This window comes from Cynocephalus volans, chromosome X (genome assembly GCF_027409185.1).
Source record: "Cynocephalus volans isolate mCynVol1 chromosome X, mCynVol1.pri, whole genome shotgun sequence".
Lineage (NCBI taxonomy): Eukaryota > Metazoa > Chordata > Mammalia > Dermoptera > Cynocephalidae > Cynocephalus > Cynocephalus volans.
Window position 1 is genome coordinate 172050171 of NC_084478.1, and position 24181 is coordinate 172074351.

The 24181-nt window shown below is 36.2% G+C and overlaps 1 protein-coding gene across 1 annotated transcript in view; it reads right to left on the minus strand.

Annotated features, from left to right (window-relative positions):
* TMLHE (trimethyllysine hydroxylase, epsilon) overlaps window positions 1–24181 on the minus strand; it is an 83242-nt gene that overhangs the window by 46545 nt on the left and 12516 nt on the right. The window contains exon 2 of the mRNA XM_063084065.1: window positions 7929–8110. Within this exon, the coding sequence (XP_062940135.1) occupies window positions 7929–8109 (181 nt within the window). The 5' untranslated portion in view covers window position 8110. The remainder of the gene's footprint in view (window positions 1–7928; window positions 8111–24181) is intronic.

Consider the following 24181-nt stretch of genomic DNA (forward strand, 5'->3'; position numbering starts at 1 on the left):
TTGGAGGAGGGGGACATAAACATTCAGTCTATATAACTTGCCCTTTACAGATAAAATTTTGCTGACCATGAGATAATACATAGCAGAAACTCCTTTTTCAACCTCTTCTCTACTTCTAGTGAGTCAGCAACAGTTGCTAATACTACCATACTCTCTGCTTCTACCCAAGCTCCACACATTAGTCAGAATAATCTTTACAGTGAAATTTAGCTTAAACCCCCTTAAGTATTTCCCCATTCCAGTAAGGTAATGATTAATCTTCCTTGATATTGGGCAAAGAGGACTGAATAGAAAATTCTCCAAAGAAGATTTACAAATAGCCAACAAACATATGAAAAGATGCTTAATTGGACTAATCATAAGAGAAATGCAAATCAAAATCACAGTGAGATATCATCTCACACCCACTAGAATGGCCACTATCAAAAGAACAGAAATTAACATATGTTGGTGAGGAAATGGAGAAATTGAAACCCTTGTGCACTACTGACGAATGTAAAATTATGCAGCTATTGTTGAGAAGAGTATAGAAATTCCTCAAAAAATTAAAAATAGAACTATCATATGATCCAGAAATCCCACTTCTGGGTATGGAACTTGAGATATTTGCACACCCATATTCATTGCAGCATTATTCACAATAACGAAGGTGGTAGCAACCCAAATGTCCATCGATAAATGAATGGATAAAGCAAATTTGGTATATATGTACAATGGAATATTATGCAGCCTCAAAAAAGAAAGAAATCTTGTCACATATAACAACACAGATGAAGCTGAAGATGTTATGCTAAGTGAAATAAGCCAGTCACAAAAGAGTGAATATTGTATGATTTCACTTATATGAAATATCCAAAGTACTCAAAATAATAGAAACACAAAATAGCAAGGTGGTTGCCAAGGGCTGTCGGGAGGGAAGAGAGGAATTAGTGTTTAGTGGATACAGAGTTTCAGTTTGGCACGATGAAAAAGTTCTAGAGGTCTGTTGCATAACAACGTAAATATAACTAACACACTGAACTATATTAAAAATGGTTAAGATGGTAAGTTTTTTCTACGAAATAAAAAAGCTATAAAAAGATGAAAAACACTTAAAGTGGTAAATTTTGTTATGTATATTTTACCACAATAGTCATGAAAAGGGTCTCAGGAGGAAAAACAAACATTATTTCTCTTCACCTTTTTACCCTTCCCACTACCACCCCACCTCATTTATGGTTCCTTTCACAGTGAAATTTATGACTTGATGTTTCTACTATGTTTTTCAGTTCCCTCTCTTAAAAAAATTTTCTCTAAATTTTAGAATGAGAGCCTCCCATGACTGGGGATCCAGGTGAAAGCCCCGAGCAGCCCTCCCACTGCCTGCACAGAAGGCAAGAGAGCATCACACAACTGGAGGACAAGGCAAAAGCCCCAGGCAGCCTTTCTACCACTCACACAGAAGGCAAGAGTGACTCTCATGATCAGGGACCCAGGCAAAAGCTCCACACAACCTCCCACTGCCTGCACAGAAGGCAAGAGAGTGCCACAAACAGTGTTTCCATGTAGGTGGTTCACCACAGCCACCGCCACAGCTACTGCTGATGCAAGGATGGCTAATGACAAAAGTAACAGCCAGGACCACCCTGCAGGCAGCCGGCTGCACACTCAGCTGCACTGACACAAAGAGAGTCACCAGCGGAGCCTGCAAACACAGGAGGAAGTCTTTCTCCTCAAAGTTCACTCCAGAGTAATAGAAGAAACAACTGCTCTACCAGATGACCAGACATCAACATAGAGATACAAGAAATATGAATAAATAAGAATACATGACACCACCAAAGGAAGACTAATTCTTAAGTACCAGAACCCATAGAGTAGGAAAACTTTGAAATGACTGAAAAGGGATTCTGAGCCATGATCTTAAGAAAGCTCAAAGAGATAACAGAAGGCTCAGTTAGAGAACACAATGAAATGAGAAAAAATGTCCAGGATATGAAGGAGGAAATTTAATCTTCTGCACAGCAAAAGAAACAATCAACAGAGCAGAAAGACAACCTACAGAATGGGAGAAAATATTTGCAAACTATAAATCTGACAAGGGATTAATATACAGAATATACAAGGAACTCAAACAATTTCACAGTAAAACTAAAACTAAAACAAATAATAATCCAATTAAAAAATGGGCAAAGGAGCTGAACAAACATTTTTCAAAGGAAGACATACAAATGGCAAACAGGTATATCAAAAAATGCTCAACATCACTAATCATCAGGGAAATGCAAATCAAAAGCAAATTCAGATATCATCTCACCCCAGTTAGAATGGCCATTATTAAAAAGACAGAAAAACAAATGCTGGCAAGGACATGGAGAAAGGGGAACTCTTCTACACTGTTGGTGGGACTATAAAATAGTACAGCCATTATGGAGAACAGTATGGAGGTTTCTCAAACAACTATACATAGAACTATCATATGATCCAGCAATCCTACTTCTGGGTATATACCCAAAGGAATGGAAATCATCATGTCAAAGGAATACCTGTATGCCCATGTTCATTGCAGCTCTATTTACAACAGCCAAGATATGGAACCAACCTAAATGTCCATGAATGGATGACTGGATAAGGAAAATGTGGTATATATACACAGTGTAATACTAGTAAGCCATAAAAAAGAATGAAATTCTGGCAATTGCAGCAACATGGATAAGCCTGGAGAAAATTATGTTAAGTGAAATAAGCCATGCACATAAAGAGAAATACCCCATGTCCTCACTCATAACTGTGTGCTAAGAAAGAAGGAAGGAAGGAAGACCACAATAATACATCGAACTTTCAGAAGGAGAGAACAAATCTATGGTTACTAGAGGTGGGAAAGGGGTAGGAAGAGGGGGGTAAGGAAGAAACTGGGTAAGGGGTACAAAGAATAATTACGACTTATAATAATGAGTATGCTAATGATAACGATTTGATCATCACATATTGTACACAAATAACGATAGTCAACACTGTACCCCAAAAATATGTATAACTAATTATGCTTCAATAAAAACAAATAAGTAAATTTTAGAATGGCTTTAGATTTATAGAAAAGTTGAAAATAAAGAGTTCCCTTATATTCCATTATCCAGTTTCCCTTATTATCAATATCTTATATTAGTATGGCACATTTGTCACAACTACTGAATGAATACTGATACATTATCTATTAACTAAACCTCATACTTTATTCAGATTTTATTAGTTTTTCTCAAATGTCCTTTTTGCTATTCCAAGATTCCATTCAGGACCCACATTACATTTAGTCTTCATGTCTTTGTAGGCTCCTCTGGGCTATGACAGTTTCTCACAGTTTGTTTATAATAATCTGGACAGTTTTTAGAGATCCTGGTCCGGTATTTTGTTAGAATGTCCCTCAGTTTGGGTTTGTTTGATGTTTTTCTTTTTCTTTTTTGTGGTTTAAGTAACAAATATTTATTTCTTACAGTTCTGGAGGCTGAGAAGTTCAAGATCAAGATGTTGACAGGTCCTGTGTCTTTTGAGGGCATACTTCCTAGTTTGTAGACAGCCACCTTCTTGCTGTATTCACACATAGCAGAGAGCGGAGAGGAAGCAAACTTTCTCTGGCCTCTTTTATAAGGGCACTAATCCCATTCATGAGAGCTCTTCTCGCAGGGCCTAAATACCTCCCAATTGCTCCACCTCCAAATGGACATGAGAGATATTTACGGGACATTTCATAGCACAGCAGCAGAATATACACTCTTTTCATCAGCACACAGATAATTCTCCAGCATAGACCACATATTAGACCACAAAGTAAGCTGCAACAAATTTAAAAAGACTGAAATCATATCAAGCATATTTTCAGACCACAATGGAATAAAATTAGAAATTAACAACAAACAAAACTTTGGAAACTATACAAATTAATGGAAATTAAATAACATGCTCCTGAGTAACCAATGGTCAAAGATGACATAAAGCAGGAAATAAAAAAATTCCTTAGAGCAAATGAAAATACAATCACAACTTACCACAACCTATGGAATACTGCAAAAGCAATACTAAGAGAGAACAGTTTATTGCAATAAATCTTACATCAAAAGGTTAGAAAGATTTCAAATAAACAACCTAATGTTACACCTCAGAGAACAATCAAAAACAAGAAAAATCATATCCCAAAATTAGTAGACAGAATGAAATAATTAAGATCAGAACAGAAATAAATGAAATAGAGACCAAAAAAAAAAAAAAAAAAAAGACACAAAAGACCAATGAAACACAGAGTTGGTTTTTTGAGATGATAAAAGTAATTGACAAATCATTAGCTAGACTTACTAAAAAAAGAAGAGACAAGATCCAAATAACAAAAATCAGAAATGAAAAATGAGACACCAGAACCGATAGCACAGAAGAACAAAGAATCATTGGAGACTATTATTAACAACTTATACACAAATAAATTTGAAAATCTGGAGAAAATTGATGCATTTCTGGACACATACAAACTATCAATACTGAACCAAAAAGAAACAGAAAACCTGAATAGACCAATAATGAGCAATGAGATTGAAGCAGTAATTAGCAGTCTTCCGACAAAGAAAAGACCAGGACCAGGTGGCTTTACTGCTAAATTCTACCAAACCTTTAAAGAGGAATTTATACCAATTCTCCTCAAACTATTCCAAAAAATTGAAACAGGAGCCATTCCCCCAAACTCATACTGTGATGCCAGCATCACCCTGATACCAAAACCACACAAAGATACAATAAAAAAAAGAAAACTACAGGCCAATATCCTTGATGAACATAGATGCAAAAATCCTTAACAAAATATTAGCAAACAGAATACAACAACACATCAAAAAGATTATACAACATGATCAAGTAGGATACATCCCAGGGATGCAAGGGTGGTTCAACATATGCAAGTCAATAAATGTGATAAACCACAGCAACAAAATCAAGGACAAAAACCACATGATCACCTCAATAGACACAGAAAAAGCATTTAACAAAATTCAACATCCTTTTTAATAAAGAGTCTTGAAAAAATAGAATGAGAGTATCTCAACACAACAAAAGCCATATATGACAAACCCATCACCAACATCCTTAATGGAACAGGAACAAGACAAGAACATTCACTCTCACCACTTTTATTCAACACAGTATTGGAAGTACTAGCCAGAGCAATCAGGCAATAGAAAGAAATAAAGGGCATCCAGATTGGAAAAGACAAAGTCAAATTGCCCCTGTCTGTAGATGACATGACTCTCTCTATATAGAAAATCCTAAAGACTCTACAAAAAGAATAAAAGAAAACCTTTTAGAGCTGACAAATGAATTCAGTAAAGTTGCAGGATACAAAATCAATACACAAAAATCAGTAGAGTTTTTATACACCAACAACAAACTACCAGAAAAAGAAACCAAGAAAGCAAGCCCATTTACAATAGCTATCAAAAAAAAAAAAAAAAAAAAAAAAAAGATACCTAGGAATAAATTTAACCAAGGAGGTGAAAGATATCTACAAGGAGAACTATAAATCACTGCTTAGAGAAATTAAAGAGGACACCAAAAGATGGAAAGATATTCTGTGTTCTTTGATTGGAAGAATAACATTGAGAAAATGTCCATACTACTCAAAGCAATCTACAGATTCAATGCAATCTCCATTGAAATACCAATGCCATTCTTCACAGAAATAGAAAAAACAATCCTAACATTCATATGGAACAATAAAAGACTCCAAATAGCCAAAGCAATCCTGACCAAAAAAAAAAATAAAACTGGAGGCACAACACCACCTGACTGCAAATTATACTACAAAGCTACAGTAACCAAAACAGCATGGTAAAGGAATTAAAAACAGACACATGGACCAATGGAACAGAATAGAGAATGCAGAAGTAAGTGCAAGTTCCTCTAAGATCAGGAAGAAGATAAGTATGCCCTGTTTTGCCACTTCTATTCAACATAGTACTGGAAGTCCTAGCCAGAGCAAGTGGGCAAAAAAAGAAATAAAAGGCATCAAATGCAAAAGGCAGAAGTGAAATTGTTTCTGTTTGATGATGACATGATTTTATATGTAGAAAACACTAAAGGTGCCACCAAAAAAATGGTTAGAACTAACAAACGAATTCAGTAAAGTTTCAGGATTTGAAATCAACACACAAAAATGAGTAGTGCTTCTTTACACTAATAATGAACTATCAAAAAAGAAATCAAGAAAACAATTCCCTTATAGTAGCTGCAAAAAATTCTTAGGAATAAATTTGTCCAAGGAGATGAAAGATCTGTGCACTGAAAACTATAAAACATCCATGAAAGAAACTGAAGACAGAAATAAATGGGAAGATATTCCATGTTCACAGAGTGAAAGAATTAATATTGTAAAAATGCCCATACTACCAAAAGTAATCTACAGAATCAATGAAATCCCTATCAAAATTCCAATGACATTTTTCATATAGAAACAGAAAAAACAGTTCTAAAATCCTGACTGATAATTTTGACACGTGTCATATGTAAGCGTGGTTCTTTGTTGCTTTGTCTCTTCAAATCGTTTTATATCTTGCTTTAGCATGTTTTGTAATTTTGTTGTTGTTGAAAGCCAGACATGTTGAATAGAGCAGTCGATATGCAGGTTTGGACTTTAGCCTGAGTTTTTATGTTACTCTGGCCAAGAGTTGGGCTATGTTTGATGTTTTTCTGTCTCTATGGGTAACAGAGACATTAAATTCCTCTAGTGATCTGATCTTGTTTTTTTTCTCCCTCCTTGGCCTTGGCCCTTCCCTTTGTGCTGCACCTCAAAGACAGTGTGTCTTCTGCAGCTCTCTCAGCTGCAACACAGTGTCATTTTAACTGGAGGCTTATTAGCTTGTTGTAGTTGGAGGTGTGGAGAGGGCATTCTATAATCTCTGGATTAAGTCTCAGTGTTTGGAGTGCACAGTGGACCTGTATCTTGGGAGTGTGGCCTTCACAGTTGTTTCTGTCTGTTTTCCAAAATATGAGAAATTGAACTGTATCACCCAAAAAGATTTGTTGATGTCCTAACCCTTGGTACTTGTGACTGTAACCTTATTTGGAAACAGAGTCTTTGCAGATGTAATCAAGTTAAAGTGAAGTCACACTGGATTAGGGTGGGCCCTAAATCCAATGACTGGTATCATCATAAGGAGAAAGAGATTTGAAAACACAGAGGAGTTACACTGAAGAAGGCCACGTGAAGATGGAGACAGATATAGGAGTAATGCTGCCACAAGCAAAATAATGCCAGGATTGCCGGTACGCACCAGAAAATAGAAAAGGCAGGGAAGGATTCTCTTCTAGAGCTGTTGGAGGGAGAGTGGACCTGCCAACATCTTGATTTCAGACTTCTAGCCTCCAGAACTGTAAGAGCATCAATTTCTTTGTGTTAAACAACCCGGTGTTGGTAGTTCGTTATGGTGGCCCTAGTAAACTCATACACAGAGGTAAAGCTCCCCCCAACCCCTGATACCTAACACCTTTTTGAAACCCTCTCCCCTTAATATTAAGCCTTCTTTTCTTTCTTTCTTCCTTCCTTCCTTCCTTCCTTCCTCCTTCCTTCCTCCTTCCCCTCCCCCTCCTCCTTTTTTTATGTGAGACAGGGACAGAGTGGGGCTGGAGCAGGGGAGTATCTCTTCCTCTTGTTGGGACGGGACTTTACTGCTCCTCTGTGTAATTTTTGTCTTTTTTGCAACTTCTAGGATAATCTCGGAAATAAATGGCTAAATGTTCTCTCAACTCCACAGAAAGTATTTTCAGACCACACAACAAGTATTTGTCATTGCACAACAATGTGAATATACTTAACACTACTGAATTGTACACTTAAAATGGTTAAAATGATAAATTTTCTTGTGTTTTTTTAAACCACAGTTTAAGAAAAGTATCTGTCCCCACACATCTCTTACCAAAATGATCTTCATGTTGCTGCCAAGCACAATTCAGAGACTTGGAGGCTGTATGGTGCCAACGGATGGCTAATGGAAATAAGTTTTTAAAGTTGGGCTGTTGAAGAGCCCAACATATGACTCTTCCCTTCAGCAAATCCTGAAGCCTGCTTTGTAGGTGGGACAACCTGTGGCACCACATCCTAGAAGATTGGACAATAACAAGAAATAAATAAATAAATATTTAATTATTTATTATAACAAGAAACCAATAAATGGTTTATAACCTTTTCTTCCATTTTATCACCAGCCACTCTTATTTTATGCCTTGCAATCCTGCTTCTGCCCCACTACGTAACTGAAGCAGTTCTTTAAAAATTCACTAATTTTAACCTTCCAAATACATATAAGGATCAATTTTCAGGACTTATCTTCTGGGCCCCTCTGCTTGTGACACTATAGTTCACCCTCACCCTGACTACTTCAAACTTTTTTCTCCACTGATTATGTGTGACTATGGGCAAGTTACTTAAACCCCCAGTGACTCTGCTTACTCCTTTGTAAAATGAGGATAATACTAATATTTACCTCATGGGTTTAGTGTGGGAACTACAGTACTAAGAGTTGTGCCTCTCCCACAGTAAGTCCTGTATATGTGTCAGCTGCTATTATTACCATCATCATCAGTATTATTATGGCTATTAGGTAAAACTGTATCTGTTGGGAAAGTGTCTTGACAAACCTGCTCGGAGCTGTTGACTCTGAGTGGCATGGTTCCAGAAAAATTAATAAAACAACTTTATTTGCATAAGATCTTAAAAGGAATTAATTTGTCTTGTGAGAAAAGAGGGAGAATGAATTTGGATGTGGATTCTTAGCCAGAGCCTCCAGAAAGGAATGCAGCCTGGCCATCACCCTAATTGAACCCAGTCATACTGTGCCTGGTCTTCTAACATATGGAACTGTGAGCTACTAAATGGGTGTTGTCTTAAGCCACCAAGTTTGTGGTAAATTGGTATGCAGCAATAATACAATGCTTTTGTTACTTAAGGAAAATTCTTCATCATCATCTCTTCAATATTACTTCTGTACCATTCTCTCTCCTTCTAGTACTCCTATTACAAATATATCAGACCTTTACACATATTAAGTGACAGGTACTGTTATAGATATTGGAAATACATCAGCAAACAAAAGAAATATTCCTGTTCTCATAAAGACCTATATGTCTGTGGAATATACTAAAAAGCATATGTACCTCACAGGGCCTGGTTTTCCAATGGCTTGCAGTTTCAAATACTGACCTTGAAAGGACAGAAAATTTCCCTCAGGCTATAAGTCTCTGTTGCAAGATAAGGATTGTGGCACAGCAGGTTGTTGGCTCAAAGACAGACTAGTTACTGATTGTTATGTAAAGATACTGAGAAATTGCTGTAAGGAGGAATGTTTGCTAAGATCAAGCTTGTGTCAATAGGACCATTTAATTGCCTTACTGGAATGTCATCTGGCTTGTTTCACTGAAAGTTACCAGCCTATATTGTTAAACTATAACCCCACCTATGTTCTCTTCCTGTAACTTCCTGAGCTGAAGAATAAATGCAGGAAGAAAACACCAATTCAGTGCTAATTTTCCCAAGGAAGGGATTTTTCTCGCTTGAGCATTCCCAAGGGAAGTTAACCACTTCAGGGCTTCTCACTGCTCAGAAGAGATGGGCTTTGAGCAATCCTTTGCATCTCCGTCACCCAGGGGAAGTGGGGTGACAAATCCGTGTGTGTGTGGGGGGGAAGGAATGCAAAGCAACATGTCTTATTAATTTTTGTACTCTAACATCTAGCATGGTTCCTAGTACTTACAAGAACTGCATAAATGTTTGTAGGAGTCAGATTGAATTACTCTTTCCAGCTTCATAGCCTCTTTAAATTTTATAAGATGTCTGCTGTAAAATATTGACTAGGTCAAGCCAAATGTATGGTTTATAGCACGTCATCAAAAAAGTCTTCCTTTGCCTATGGTCTGTTAATCACCACTCTTTGAATATGTTAATTAAATTAATTAATTATTACATTAATCATTAATCCATATTATCTTGTCCAAAAGGGCATCATAAAAGATTTGTTAAATTCTCTCTGAAATTTCATTTGTTCATTCATTAACATGTTACTATGTCTGCCATATTTCCATAAACTACCTCTAATAACCTTGCCAGAAATAAAAATTAAGTTTGTGTTGAATGACTTTGTTGATAACTTTATAATTTTCTAAGTATTCACCCAGGAGATATTTGGTAGATTGAGGACAAGCCCTCCTTCTTCGTCTTTGTTAGAATCGGTAATATATTTACATAAATCTAGTCTAAAAGCACTTCCTCCATTTTCCTTAAATTTTTTGCTCACTGAGAGTAGTTTAATAATGTCATCTAAGTTATAAGTTACCCATACCAAGAGACATGTACTTTTCCTTTTGAGAGTATAGTTAAAATATTATTCTTGTTGTCTTTACAGATATGCATTTCTACAAGCCTGAGGTAATTTGGGGCCTTATCCTTCCAAATACTAATCCTTTAGGTACATGCCACCTGTTATATTTATTCCTACTTTTGTGCCCTTTTTTTCCATCTTTTATATATTATATTTTCTGAAAAAAGGATTTGTGAGCTCATTGTCAAACTTCCTGCGTGGCCTCATGGTATTCTTCTTTGCTCCTGTAATAGAATAATTTTCTGTTTCATAGTCAAAATTGTGTTTTTGAGAGCTTCCTAACCTTTAGAGTCTAAAGCCATCTTAATGTAAATTAAGGTCCAACAAGTATCAATCACAGTAACAGAAACTTTTGGAGGACAGCCATAGCTAGAAATTCTAGTCAGAGTAGGCAATTACATAATAGGCCAATCTGAATCTTTTCATGGTTATTACTAAGGAAGAAGCATTACCTCCTGAAAGGCTTAAAGCCAAGAATCCATTTAGCTCTTGTCGATTTTTCCTTCCAAATGTCTTTCAGACTTGTCCTTCTCTTTCCATTCCCATAGACGGCTTCATCATCTCATACCTGGATTATTGCCATGGAATAGATGGTTTCCTTGCCTCTAGTCCATCCATATTCCAATCCATTTTCCATACTAGTGCCAGGTTAATCTTTTTAAAATACTTTCATCGTCACTCTTCTGCCTGAACCCTAGCTCCAAAATGTCATCTTCTTTGTAAAATATTCCCAGTTCTCTTAGGAATAGTAGCTGCCTACTCAAAATGTTTTCACAGTTCTTTGCCCATATCTATATTAGTGCACTTAAAACATGCATAATAATCATATGTTTAATCATTTTTTCTCCCCATTTGCTGTGAGCTCCTTGAGGGCAGGCAAAATGTTTGAGTCATCTCTTTTCAATGGGACTCAAGGCTTTATGTAATTAGCCCATCTATCTTGCCCTACCACCTCAGAGCCATCACATATACTGGCTCCTCTGCCCCCTCATTCTTCCTACACATTCTTCAGGTCTCAAATTAAACATAAATTTATTGAGAGACCTTTCCTGATAATCTTATTAACTAACTTATTAGTTAATCAATTAATTTTAAAAATATTTATTGGGTGACTATTTTGTGCCAGGCACTATTTTAGGCACTTGGTACATATAAGTGAACAAAGCAGACAAAAAGTCCTACTTTAGGTAAGAGAGAAATGCCCAGGGTCCTAGACAGAAGCAGAGGGCAGCCCATCCCCTCCACCCAGAAGTGGGCAAGAGAGCAGCACCCAGGGTCCTAGGCAGGAGCTAAATGCAGCATCCCTGCCTGAAAGCAGGCAAGAGAGCACACTGAAAACACCATTTCCATGCAGGTGGCCTACCACAGCTACCACCATAGCCACCGCTGCTGCACAAGGTGTTGAGCCAGAGCAGTAGCCACAGCCACTATGCAGGCAGCCCACCAGAGACTCAACTATATTGAGGCAAGGAGATCACCTGCGGAGACCAGAAAAAGAAGAGAAGAAGCAATTGCTCTACCAGATGACCAGACATCAACATAGAGATACTGGAAATACAAAAATCCAAGAAAATATGACACCACCAAAAGAATACAGTAATTCTCAAATACCAGACACTATAGAAGAGGAAACCCTTGAAATGACTGAAAAGGAATTCCAAGCAACAATCTTAAGGAAACTCACTGAGCTATGAGAAGACTCAGTCAGACAACATAATAAAACAAGAAAAAAAATCTAAGATATGGATGAGGAAACTTACAAAGAGATTAAAACCTTAAAAAATAATGTAGTAGAACTCATGGAACTGAAAGATTCACTCAGTGAAATAAAAAACAGAACCAAAGCTTAATCTGCAGGCTAGAACAAGCAGAAGAAAGAATTTCTGATCTTGAAGATAGTCTTTTCAAAAAGAAAATAGCCAAGACAGACCAAAAAAAAAAGGAAAATAATATTTTTAAAAAATGAAGAAAATCTAAGAGAGCTGGCAGAAAACCTTAAGCACACAAACATTTGAATCATGGGTGTTCCAGAAGGGGAGGACAAAGAAAAGAGATTGAAAACCTATGCAGCAGAATAATAATGGAAAATTTCCCAGGTATAGAGAGAGACACAGACCTTCAGGCCCAGGAGACTCAAAGGTCCCCAAACAGATTCAACTCAAAAAGATCCTTTCCAAGACACATAGTCAAACTGGCAAAGCTCAAAGACAAAGAAAGAATCTTAAAAACAGCAAGAGAAAAGTGTCAAATCACCTATAAGGGAATCCCCATCAGACTAACAGTAGACTTCTCAACAGAAACTCTATAGGCCAGAAGAAAATGGGCCGGTATATTCAAAATACTAAAAGAAAAAAACTGCTAGCCAAGAAAACTATACCCAGCAAGCCTGTCCTTCAGAATTGAGGGGAAAATAGTATACTTCTCAAACAAAAAGAGGAGAAACAAATGGCAAAGTTGGCTTCTGGGAGAGTCAAGTGAGAGATGGGCCAATGTTAGTTAGATTGAATAGTTCATGATTTCCTGTAAATGGTCACTTACATGTAAGGACTCTCTTTTTAATGGATTGAGGTACACACTAAAAGAGTAGGTAAATATGATTAAAGGACACACATTGTTCTACTCAGAAGATGTCAACGGTCCTGACCATGGGGTTTTTCATAATACTTTACCTTGGAATGTTCTCTTCAATCTACATAAAATTTCTATTTATTCTTCAAAGATCATTTCAAATCCTGTTCACTCAAGGAAGCCTTCCTCATCTCATCTGAACCACATAGATTTCTGTCTTTCCTGATGGCCAATGGTAAATACTTATGTTTATACCAGACATGCTGGTATTGTTTTGATTTGAACTTTCCTCCTAATTGATTCAATATGTAAAGTTTGATTCTCCAGCTAGGCTGTAAATTCCATCAGTGCAGAGAATAAATTTCTAACTTCCATGGTGTCAAACATATACTAAGGACTCAATTTGTTTTTATATGAATTAAATTAAATCATGATCTGACAATCATTGATCACAGAATAATCAGAAATGCCTGAGGAATGGCCACACCTGATAATTCTAGTCAGAGCAGGCAACAGAATATTGGCTGACTTCAATCTCTTTATGGTTAGTACAAAGAAAGAAACAGCATCTCTTGAAAGGCTGCAAACCAACAGCAAGGGTATTTTACTTCTTGAATGACTGGTAGTTACATCTGAGTAGAATGACTACATTACGAATTGAAAAAAATTTTATCTCTACTTTTTGTGCAGTACAATAATCAGGCTAAGAATCTGAAATCACAAACGTCTAGGGTTTAGGTCAAATTACAAAATAAAATAAACTATCTAATTGGAAAAAATTAATTACTTAAAACAGATGCCTAAAATAACTACAGGGGGACTTTGGAATGGCTGAGTAAGGAGTTTGGCAAAACTGCTCCACCAAAAGTAAAGATAAACAGACAAAGTTGTCAAAAGCAACCCCTTCATGACTCTGGAAATTGACCAAAACCATGCAATAAATTAAGAAGCATTAATTCAAGAAAAAATGCTGAATCTTGGGTAAGAATGGTAGGAATCTGTGGTATTTTAACCTAGGACTATTTCCATTCCCCTCACCAGCTCTGTAGCATGGTAGTTCTAAATATGCAGTGGAAGCTTTAAGGACTAAAAGCTCCATCGATGTAGGGTGCTGCCATGATTTGGAGTAAAGCATAGTAAAACCCATATGCAGTAGCATTGCTGAAAACAACAGCAATCTCAGCGGCAAGCAATCAAGGAAGGCCAATATTGCAGCTAATTTAAGGTCTTGACACTGGAGAGCTACAGACAAGGAAACCAGCAAGAAATTTAACACAGATATCCAGGGAATGAGACAGCCAAAGTGGGCCTTGAAAAGCTCTCACATATTGCTGGGGATCTGGCAGACCCCTTACATGTGCAAAACTGCATACTCACTTAGGAGAGGTCAAAGTCGGTTCCAGATATGTACTTATCCCTAAAAGAATGTGAGGACTTGTTCACACAGAAAGTAAGAGCTGGGACAATCTTGTAAACAGCCTGAACCTTGAATATGTTGCCCATCCCTCATGCAGATCCATTGGCAAAGGGATCCTTACTGGTTCAAGATTTTAATTACAATCTCTGACTGCTAAGCTATGCTGATACAAAAGTAACATTATCTAAAATGTCCAGTATTCATTTAAAAATATGTTACATGCAAAGAAAAAGGAATGTGTGATCCATATACAGGGGGAAAATGCAGTCAATAGAAACTGTTTCTGATGGGCTCAGATGTCTCACATAGCAGAAAAAGACATTAAAAATGCTCAAAGAACAAAAGAAACCATGTTTAATGAAATTTTTTAAAAGTATAGGGACAACAATTTATTGCATAGATATCAATAAAGAGACAAATTATAAAAAACAGTCAAATGGGAACTATGTAGTTGAAAAGTACAATAACTGAAATAAAAATTTCACTAGGGGGACTACACAGAAAATTTGATCTGGCAGAAGAAGAAATCAACAAGTTTAAAGATAAATGAATAGAGATAATCTGGTTTGCAGAACAGAAAGAAAAAAGAATCAAGAAAAATTAGCAAGCCACAGAGGCCTATGGGACACCACCAAACCAACCAACCTTTATTGGCTTGCTATGGCTACCATAACAAAGTGCCACAAACTGGGTGGCTAACCAACAGAAACATATTGTCTCACAGTTCTGGAGGCTAGAAGTCTGAAATCAAGTGTTGTCAGTATTTGTTCCTTCTAAGGACTATGAGGGATGGATCTGTTCCAGAGCCTCTCCCTGACTTGTAGATGGACATCTTCTCCCGGTGTTTTTACATCATCTTCTCTCTGCATATACCTGTCTCCAGATTTCCCTTTTTATATAAGGACGTAAATTAAAGTGATGTCACTTTAACTTGATTACTTCTGTAAAGATCTTATCTCTAAAGGTTACACTCTGATGTACCAGGGGTTAGGACTTCAACACATGAATTTTGGTAGAACACAATTCAATCCATGACATAACCTATGAGTCATTGGAGTCCAAGAAAGAGCAGAGACAAAAAAAGGACAAAAAATATAATTTAAAATATTATTGTCAAAGTATCCCAAACTTGATGAAAAATATTAATTTATATATCCAAGAAGCTCAAAGAACCCTAAGTGAAATAAACATAAAGAAATCCACACCTAGATAAATCACAATAGGCTGTTGAAAGCCAAAGACAATAGGCAAATTTCAAAGCAACAAAAGAAAAATGACCCATAATGTATAAGGGAACTACAATAAGATTAAAAGTGGACTTCTCACCAGAAATAATGGAGGCCAATGGAATGGTATATGTGACATAATAAAACAAAAATAAACTGTTGAGCAAGAATTCTATATACAGCAAAACTATTAAAAATGAAGGTGAAAAAAGGACATTCCCAGACAAAGATTGAGATGATTTATTACTAGCAGAACTCCCTTACAAGAAATACTAAAGGAAGATCCTCAGGCGGAAAGGAAATGACACCAGATGGTAATCAAATCATCAAAAAAAATAAATAAATAAAGGTAAGGGTAGATAAATATAAAAGACAGTACACACACACACTTCTGTTTTCTTTGCGTAACTGATCTAAAAGACAATTGCATAAAACAATAATTATAAAAATGTACCATTGGTCTTACAACATATAAAGCTACTGGGAGGAAAGAATAGATCTATACTGGAGCAAGAAAATGAAGCCATTGGTAACATGAACCCACAGAAAGAAGAGAAGACCACCAAAAATGGTAAATATGTGAGTTAATCTAAACTACTCTATAAATGTATTTTCTCCTTTTTTCCATCTCTCCTTTAAAAGACACATAATTTTACAAATTCAAAATTATAGCTCTGTATTTTGGAGTTTATATCACATATAAATGTAACATGTGTGACAATAATAGCATAAAGAAGGGTGGAGAATGGAGCTCTACTAGAGTGAAATTTCTATATACTACTGAAATAAAGTTAACACTAATCTTATGTAGATTGCGAAAAAATGTGTATTATAATCCCTAGACTAACCAATAAGAAAATAACTAAAAGGTAAAGTAAAAACACTAGAAAATGAATTAAAATGTTAAACTAGAAAATAGCTATTTAACACACAAAAGAAGGTAGTGCTGAAGGAACAGAGGAACAAAAAGATGAAGCATATAAATATCAAATTGGCAGATGCAAATTGAAACAGATTAAATGAAAACAATTACATTAAGTATAAAAGAATTAAACATTTAAATCAAAAGGCAGAAACTGTCAAACTGGATATTAAAAACTGGATGAAAATATATAGATTTAGCTATAGTATGAGAGACACACTTGAAAGTAAAAGAATGGGAAAAGAAACACCAGATAAATCATAACCAGAAATAAGCTGGAGTGGCTGTACTATTAGACTGAACAGACTTTTTAAAAGGTGGGGGGGGGGGGCATTTTATAACTCAGTAATTCAATTCATCAGAAAAACATGAAAATTATAAATTATAAAGATACATGCATCTAACAAATATAACACCACAACAGATGAAGAATAAACTGATATAATTAAAAAGAAAAAGAAATAATTTAACAGTACTAGGTGAAGACTTCAAAACCCCACTCTTCATAATGGAGAGAGTAATTAGAAAGAAAATCAGCAAACATATGGAAGACTTAGATGACACTATATACCCTTATATCCTAATTGACTATTCAGTAGAATACTTCACTCCAAAACAGCAAAATACACATTCTTTCAAGCACACATGTAACTTAAAACAAAAAGACCATATGCTAGGCCAAAAACAATTTCCCATGTATTAAAAAGGACTGAAATCATAAAGTATGCTCTCCAATTATAATGAATTAAATTAGAAATCAATAGCAGAAGGAAATTTGGGAAATCATCCTAAGTGTTCATCAATAGATGAATGGATGAAGAAAATGTAGTATATATATAAATGGAATACTATTCAGCCTTAAGGAAGAAGAAAATTGTGTCATTTGCAACATAAATGAACCTGGAAGATATTATGTTAAGTAAAATAAGCAAGGCATAAAATGGCAAATACCACATAATCTCACTTATATGTGGAATCTAAAGAAATTGAACTCAGAGAAGCAAGAGAGTACTATGGTAGTTACCAAGGGCTGGGTGGGAGGAGGTATTGGGATGATGACGGTCAATGGATACAACATTTCAGTAACACAGGAGAAATGAGTTCAGGAGATCTATTGTACAACATGGTGACTATAGTTAATAACAATGTATTCTGGAGACTGATGTCAGCAAGATGGCAGAATAGGAGGTCCCAGGCTTTACTCCACCCCCCACAGAAAGTTCAACTAGCAATTATCCACAGATAAGAACACCTTTGTGAAAATCCCAGGATTTGGGAATAAACCTGAGATATCCATGGGGACCACAGAACTGAGTAAAAACCACATCAGAAGGGTAGAAGAATCCCCAAGTTGATACAGTGCCACATACACAGGATTCCCCTATGCCCACTACTTCTGCTGTGGGAAAGGGAACCAAAGGTGGACATTCAGCTTCCCTAGCACTCTGAGATGCTTTCCAGAAAGCCCACTCTGGTCTCACTTCATGGAGAACACAGGGGTTAATGGCATGGCTAGACCACCTGGGATCAGGTAGAAACAAAGAAAGAAGGGAGAGCTCACAGCAACCAGTATTCAGATCCTGGTGATATAGCTCTGTGTTCCTACCAGCAGTGGCAACCTGCCAGAGATACGGGCCAATGACATAGTCCACCCACAGAGTTGAGCTGGTCACTCCCAAATGCACAGTGGGAAGTTCAATCTGGCTTGAGTTCCTTCAGCCTCCGTGCTCAGCCTCAGATCCCACCCCAAAAGCAGGGGCTAGACCTGCCCCACCCAGGAGTTCAAACAGCAGCTCACCACAACCTCAAAGCCCATGCCAAAGCCCCACCCATGCAGGAAGATAAACCTCAACCATGCATTTCTACTGAACATAGGAGCCAATCTCTAACATCCCAAACAGCAACTCTGCCTACCCCTGGGGGACCAGTCTGCAGCCCTGGCCAACTGCAGAACTCAAATAGTGGTACCACTTGGCCAGGGAATACACCCTGTTTCCTAGCTGAATCAGAGGTAACCACAGCACTCATCCAGCAGCTCTGCCTGACTTCAGAGCTCAGCCAGTGATCTCACCACACAGTGGAGCCCAGCCAGCAGCTCCACTTAACCTCAGAGCAAAGTAAGCAGCCCAGCCAGCTAGAGAACTTGATAGCAATCTCTGCCTGTCCAGGGTCATTACCAGCTAGCCCACTGTGAAGGTTAATTCTAGGTGTCAACTTGGTTAGATGAAGGAATGCTGAGAAACCTGATAAAGCTATCTTTTTAGATGTGTCCATGAGGGTGTTTCCAGCAGATATTAGTATGAGAGCCTGAGGGGACTGGGTGGGAAAGACCTGCCCTCAATGTGGGTGGGAACGATCCAATCTGCTGGGGGCCAAGAGAGAACAAAAGACAGAGAAAAAAGGTGAAGCTCTCTCTCTATCCACTGGAAATGGGATACACTCTTCTCTCCTGTCCATGGACATCAGAGCTTGAGACTTCAGCTTTTGGGTTCTAGGACTTACACCAAGGACACCATTGGATTCCCTGCTTCTGAGGCCTTTGGACTTGGACTGAGGCATGCTACCAGCATCCAGTTTGCTGACAGCCCATTGTGGGACTTTTCTTCACAATCGCATGAGCTAATTCCCCTAATAAATTCCCTTTCATATATTTATCACATATCCTATTGGTTCTCTCTCTCTGGAGAATCCTGACTAACACACCCATCTAGCATCACAGGCTAGACTAAGTAGCATAGTTCTATCCCTGCCAAAGAACATCTGTAAAGGCCAGAAGAAGTAGCTTTCTCTTCAAATGCAGTCATCAATGCAAGGACACAAGAATTACAAAGAATTAGGGAATTATGATACCTCCGAAAGAAATTAATAAAGCTCCAGCAATGAGCCCTAAAGAAATGGAGATCTATGAAATGACTGACAAAGAATTCAGAATACACTTCTTAAAGAAGTTCAGTGAAGTATAAGAATGTATATATATAGAAAATTAAATAAAATTTAGAAAATAATACATGAACAAAATAAAAAGTTTTACAAAGAAATAGAAACAATAAAATTAGAAATCTTAATGATGAAGAATACAATGACTGAACTGAAAAATTCAACATAAAGCTTCAACAGCTGCACGTTTCTCTTGGCCCTGGGGGTCTCAGGAGGCAGGACTACACATAGCCTCTGCCAGGAGTCCCTCAGGAAGCAGGGCTACATGTAGCCCTGCCAAGAGAGTGCAGTGAGGTGAGTTGCTCAGGAAGCACCTGAGATTGGGGCTGCCACCTAGGGAGGTGGGCAACCAGAAACCAGACACAAAGATCTGGGACTTAACGCATGCACTAAGCAACTTTATTCTCTGCAATCAGGCATTATATATGTTTTAGCTAGCTATAACCCCCTCCCATTACGTCCCTGTCTCCTAGGAAACCCCATAGGAAGTCTGTGGTTTGCAGTAAAGCCTTGCAAATTCTTGCTGACACAGTCTTTTACATTCGTGCTGATGTAGGCTCAGTACTTTATAGAAACAGTGACTCCATCTTTAATATGTGTTCTCCTTCATTTTCCTCCAAACAGCAAGTTCAATCAAGTAGAAAAAGAGAATTAGTGAGCTCAAAGAGAGAATATTCAAAATTATACTGTCAAAGGAACAAAAATGATAAAAACTAACGAAGAAAGCTTGTGGAAATAATGGGACAACAACAACAGACCCAGCTACTGAAAAACAGAAGAGCATGAAGGAAAAGAGAGAAAAACAGCCATATTTAAAGAAAAATGGCTAAAACTTCCTCAGTCTGGTGAAAGAAGCCAACATCCAGGCACAGGAAGTGAAGAGATTGCCAATCAAATTCAAACCAAAGAGGAATGCACTAAGACACATAATTATCAATCTCTCAAAACACAAAGACAAGAAAAAAATTCTGAAAGCAGCAAGAGATAACATGTCACACACAGTGGAGTAGGAATATAGCTTTCAGTGAATTTCTCAGCAGAAACCCTGCAGGCCAGGAGAAAGTGGGATGATCTATTCAAAGTGCTGAAGGAAAGTATCTGCCAACAAAGAATACTTTACCTGACAAAGGTGTCCTTTGGAAATGAGAGAAAAGTAAAAACTTTTGCAGACAAACAAAAGCTAAGGAAGTTCATCCCACTAGGACTGCCTTATAGGAATTACTAGAGGGAGTTCTTTAAGCTGAAAAAAAAGGATGATAATTAATAACATAAAACTTATGAAAGTAAAACATGAATGGTACAAGAAATACAGTTATATTCAGAAAACTCAATGACTGTAATGGTGATGTGTAAAGCAATATTACCTTAAGTACTGTGGTTAAAAGACAAAACTGTTAAAAACTACTATAGCTAAAATAAATTGTCAAGGGATACAAATTACAAAATAATATGAATTCTGAATAAAATAAAATTGGTGAGGGAGTAAATGTATAGAGTTGTTATATATGATCAAAGTTAAATTGTTACCAGCTTGAAATAACCTGTTGTAAGTACAATATGTTTTATGTACACCTCATGGTAACAACAAGGAAAAATCTATAGTAGATGCACAAAACATATAAGAAAGGATTCAAAGCATAAAACTACAGAAAACCATCAAACCACAAAGGAACATCAAGAGAGGAAGAAAGAAACAGAACAATACAAAACAATCAGAAAACAATTCACAAAATGGGAGTAGTTAGTACTTACCTATTAACAATTACTTTAATTGTAAATAGATTAAATTATGCAGTCCAAGGACATGGAGAGGCTCAATGGATGAAAAAACAAGAGCCAACTATATTCTGCCTACAAGAGACTCACTTCACCTTTAAAGACTGAAAACAAAAGTATAGAAAAAGCTATTCCACGCAAATGGAAACCAAAAGAAAGCAAGGTAGGTATACTCATATCAGACAAAAGAGACTTTAAGTCAAAAACTGTAAAAAGAGACAAAGAAGGTCATTATATAATAATATGGGGGTCAATTCAACAAGAGGATACAAAATTATGAATATATATATGCACCCAACATTGTAGCCCCTAAATATATAAAGGAAATAGTCAAAGATCTGAAGGGAGTGGTAGATTGCAAAGCAACACTGTATTCTATACTTGAAAACTCCTAAGACAATAAATTTGAATGTTCTCACCACAAAAAGATAATTATGTGAGGTAATAAATACATTAATTAGCTTGATTTAGCCATTGCCAATGTATTCATATATCAAAATATCATGTTGTACACAATATATAAAATATTAAAAAAAATATTTTTGTATTTGTTAATTTAAAAATAAATAAAAAAACAAAAATTTATGGACTGCAACTAAAGCATAGCTTAGGAGAAAATGTGTAGCTTTAAACACCTATATTACAAAAGAAGAAATAATTCAAATCAATAATCTAAACTCCCACATTCAGAAACTATAAAAAGAAGAGCAAATTAAACCCAAAGGAAGCCTGAGAAAGAAAACAATAATAATTATGGTAGAAAACAATGAAACAGAAAATAGAAAAACAATAGAGAAAGTTGGTCCTTTCAAGTGATCAACAAAAATCGACAAACCTTTAGTTAGATTAACCATAAAAATAAGAGGCAAAAAAAATCACCAAAATCAATAGTGAAAGATAGAAACTCATTACCATAGTGAAATCAACAGCAGTATAACAAAATACTGTAAAAAAACCTTCATATCAGCAAATTAGATAACTTAGAGGAATTGAAAAATTCCTCAAAAGAATCTAACTACTGAAACTAACTCAAAAAGATATAAAAAAATAGAAATGTAACAATATGAGAAATTTATTTTGTAATTATCATTCCCAAAAGAAAAGCTCAGGCCTAAGTGGCTTTCACTGGTAAATTCCATCAAACATTAGAGAAGAAATAATACCAAGCCTTTACAAACTCTTCCAGATAATAGAAGAGGCGAAACATCTCATGACTCATAATATGAGACTAATAACAAAGCCAAATGAAAACAACAAAAGCAAAAGGAAACTAGAGTCCATCATCCCTCATGAGTACAGTTGCAAAAATACTCAACAAAATGTTAGTAGACCAAATCTGGGAACATATGGACCACAATGACCAAGTGGTACTTATCCCAGAAATGCAAGGTTGGCTTCACATCTAAAAATCAGTTAATGTAATACACAATATTAATAGGATAAAGGATGAAATACACAGGATAACCTCAATAGATGCAGACAAAGAATGTGAGAAAACCCAGCACCCATTCATAACAAAACTGTCAAAAAACCAAGAATAGAAGGAAACTTCCTCAACCTGATAAATGGCCTATGAAAAACCTACAACAATGTGTAATGGTGAAATACTGTATGCTTTACCCCTAAGACTAGATGTCTACTTTTGCCACTTATAGTCAACATTGTATTGGAGGTTCTATCCAGTGCAATCTGGAAGGGGGGGGGAAGGCATCCAGATTAGAGTAAAAAAAATAAAATCAGATTTAGTTGCAGATGACTTGATCCTATATAGAAAAAATCTGAAGGAATATACACGCACACCCTACTTGAACTAATAACCAAGTTCAGCAAGGTTGCATGACACAAGCTTCATACGCAAAAAATAATTTCATTTCTAAATATTAGCAATGAACTATCTGAAAATAAAATCAAGAAAACAATTGTATTTATGATATCATCAACGAGAATAAAATAAGAATAAATGTAATAAAAGAAATGCAAGGCTTTTACACTGAAAACTACAAAATATTGCTAGAAAATAAAAGAACATCTAAATAAACGGAGAGAAGTTCCATTTTCATGGATTATAAAATACAATATGGGTAAAATGGCTATTTTTTCCCCCATATGGTGTATAATCTTAGTGCAGCCACTATTAAAAACAAAGCATATTTGGTTCTGCAGAAATTGTCAAGCTGGTTATAACATTTATATAAAAATTTTGAATAACAAAGTCAGAAGACAGACTTCCAAATTTCAAAACTTATTACAGAGCCAAAGTAATCGAGACAGTATGGTCTTGAATTACTTTGGTACCTTTGTCAAAAGTCAGTTGACAATAAATAGGCAAGTAATATAACTAGTTAGATACTACACCTTAAGCGCCATCTATAAAAGTAAAAATTAATAAGATGTACTTCATCAAAATTTTTGTTCTCCAATAGCACCATTAAGAAAATTTTTAAGAATTAATTCTTTTGCACAGAAATGTACAGTTTTCCCAACATCATTTGTTGAAGAGACTATCGTTTTCCCATTGTGTGTTCGTGGCACTCTTGGCAAAGGTCAGTAGATTGTATAAGTGTGGGCTTATTTTAGGGCTCTCTGTTCTGTTCCATTGGTATATATGTCTATTTTGATGATGACAGTACCATACTGTTTTTACTGTAGCTTTATAATATACTTTCAAATCAAGAAGTGTGATGCCTCCAACTTTTTGCTTTTATCTCAAGATTGCTTTAGATATTCAGGTTCTCTTATGATTCCCCATGAATTAAAAATTTTTTCTACTTCTATGAACAGTGTTGTTGGAATTTTGATAGAGTTTGTATTGAATCTGTAGATCAGTTTGGGTAGTGTAAACATTTTAACAATATTAAGTTTTCTAATTGATGAACACAGAATGTCTTTCTATTTATTTCCATCTTCTTTAATTTCTTTCATTAATATGTTGTAGTTTCTTTTTTTGAAA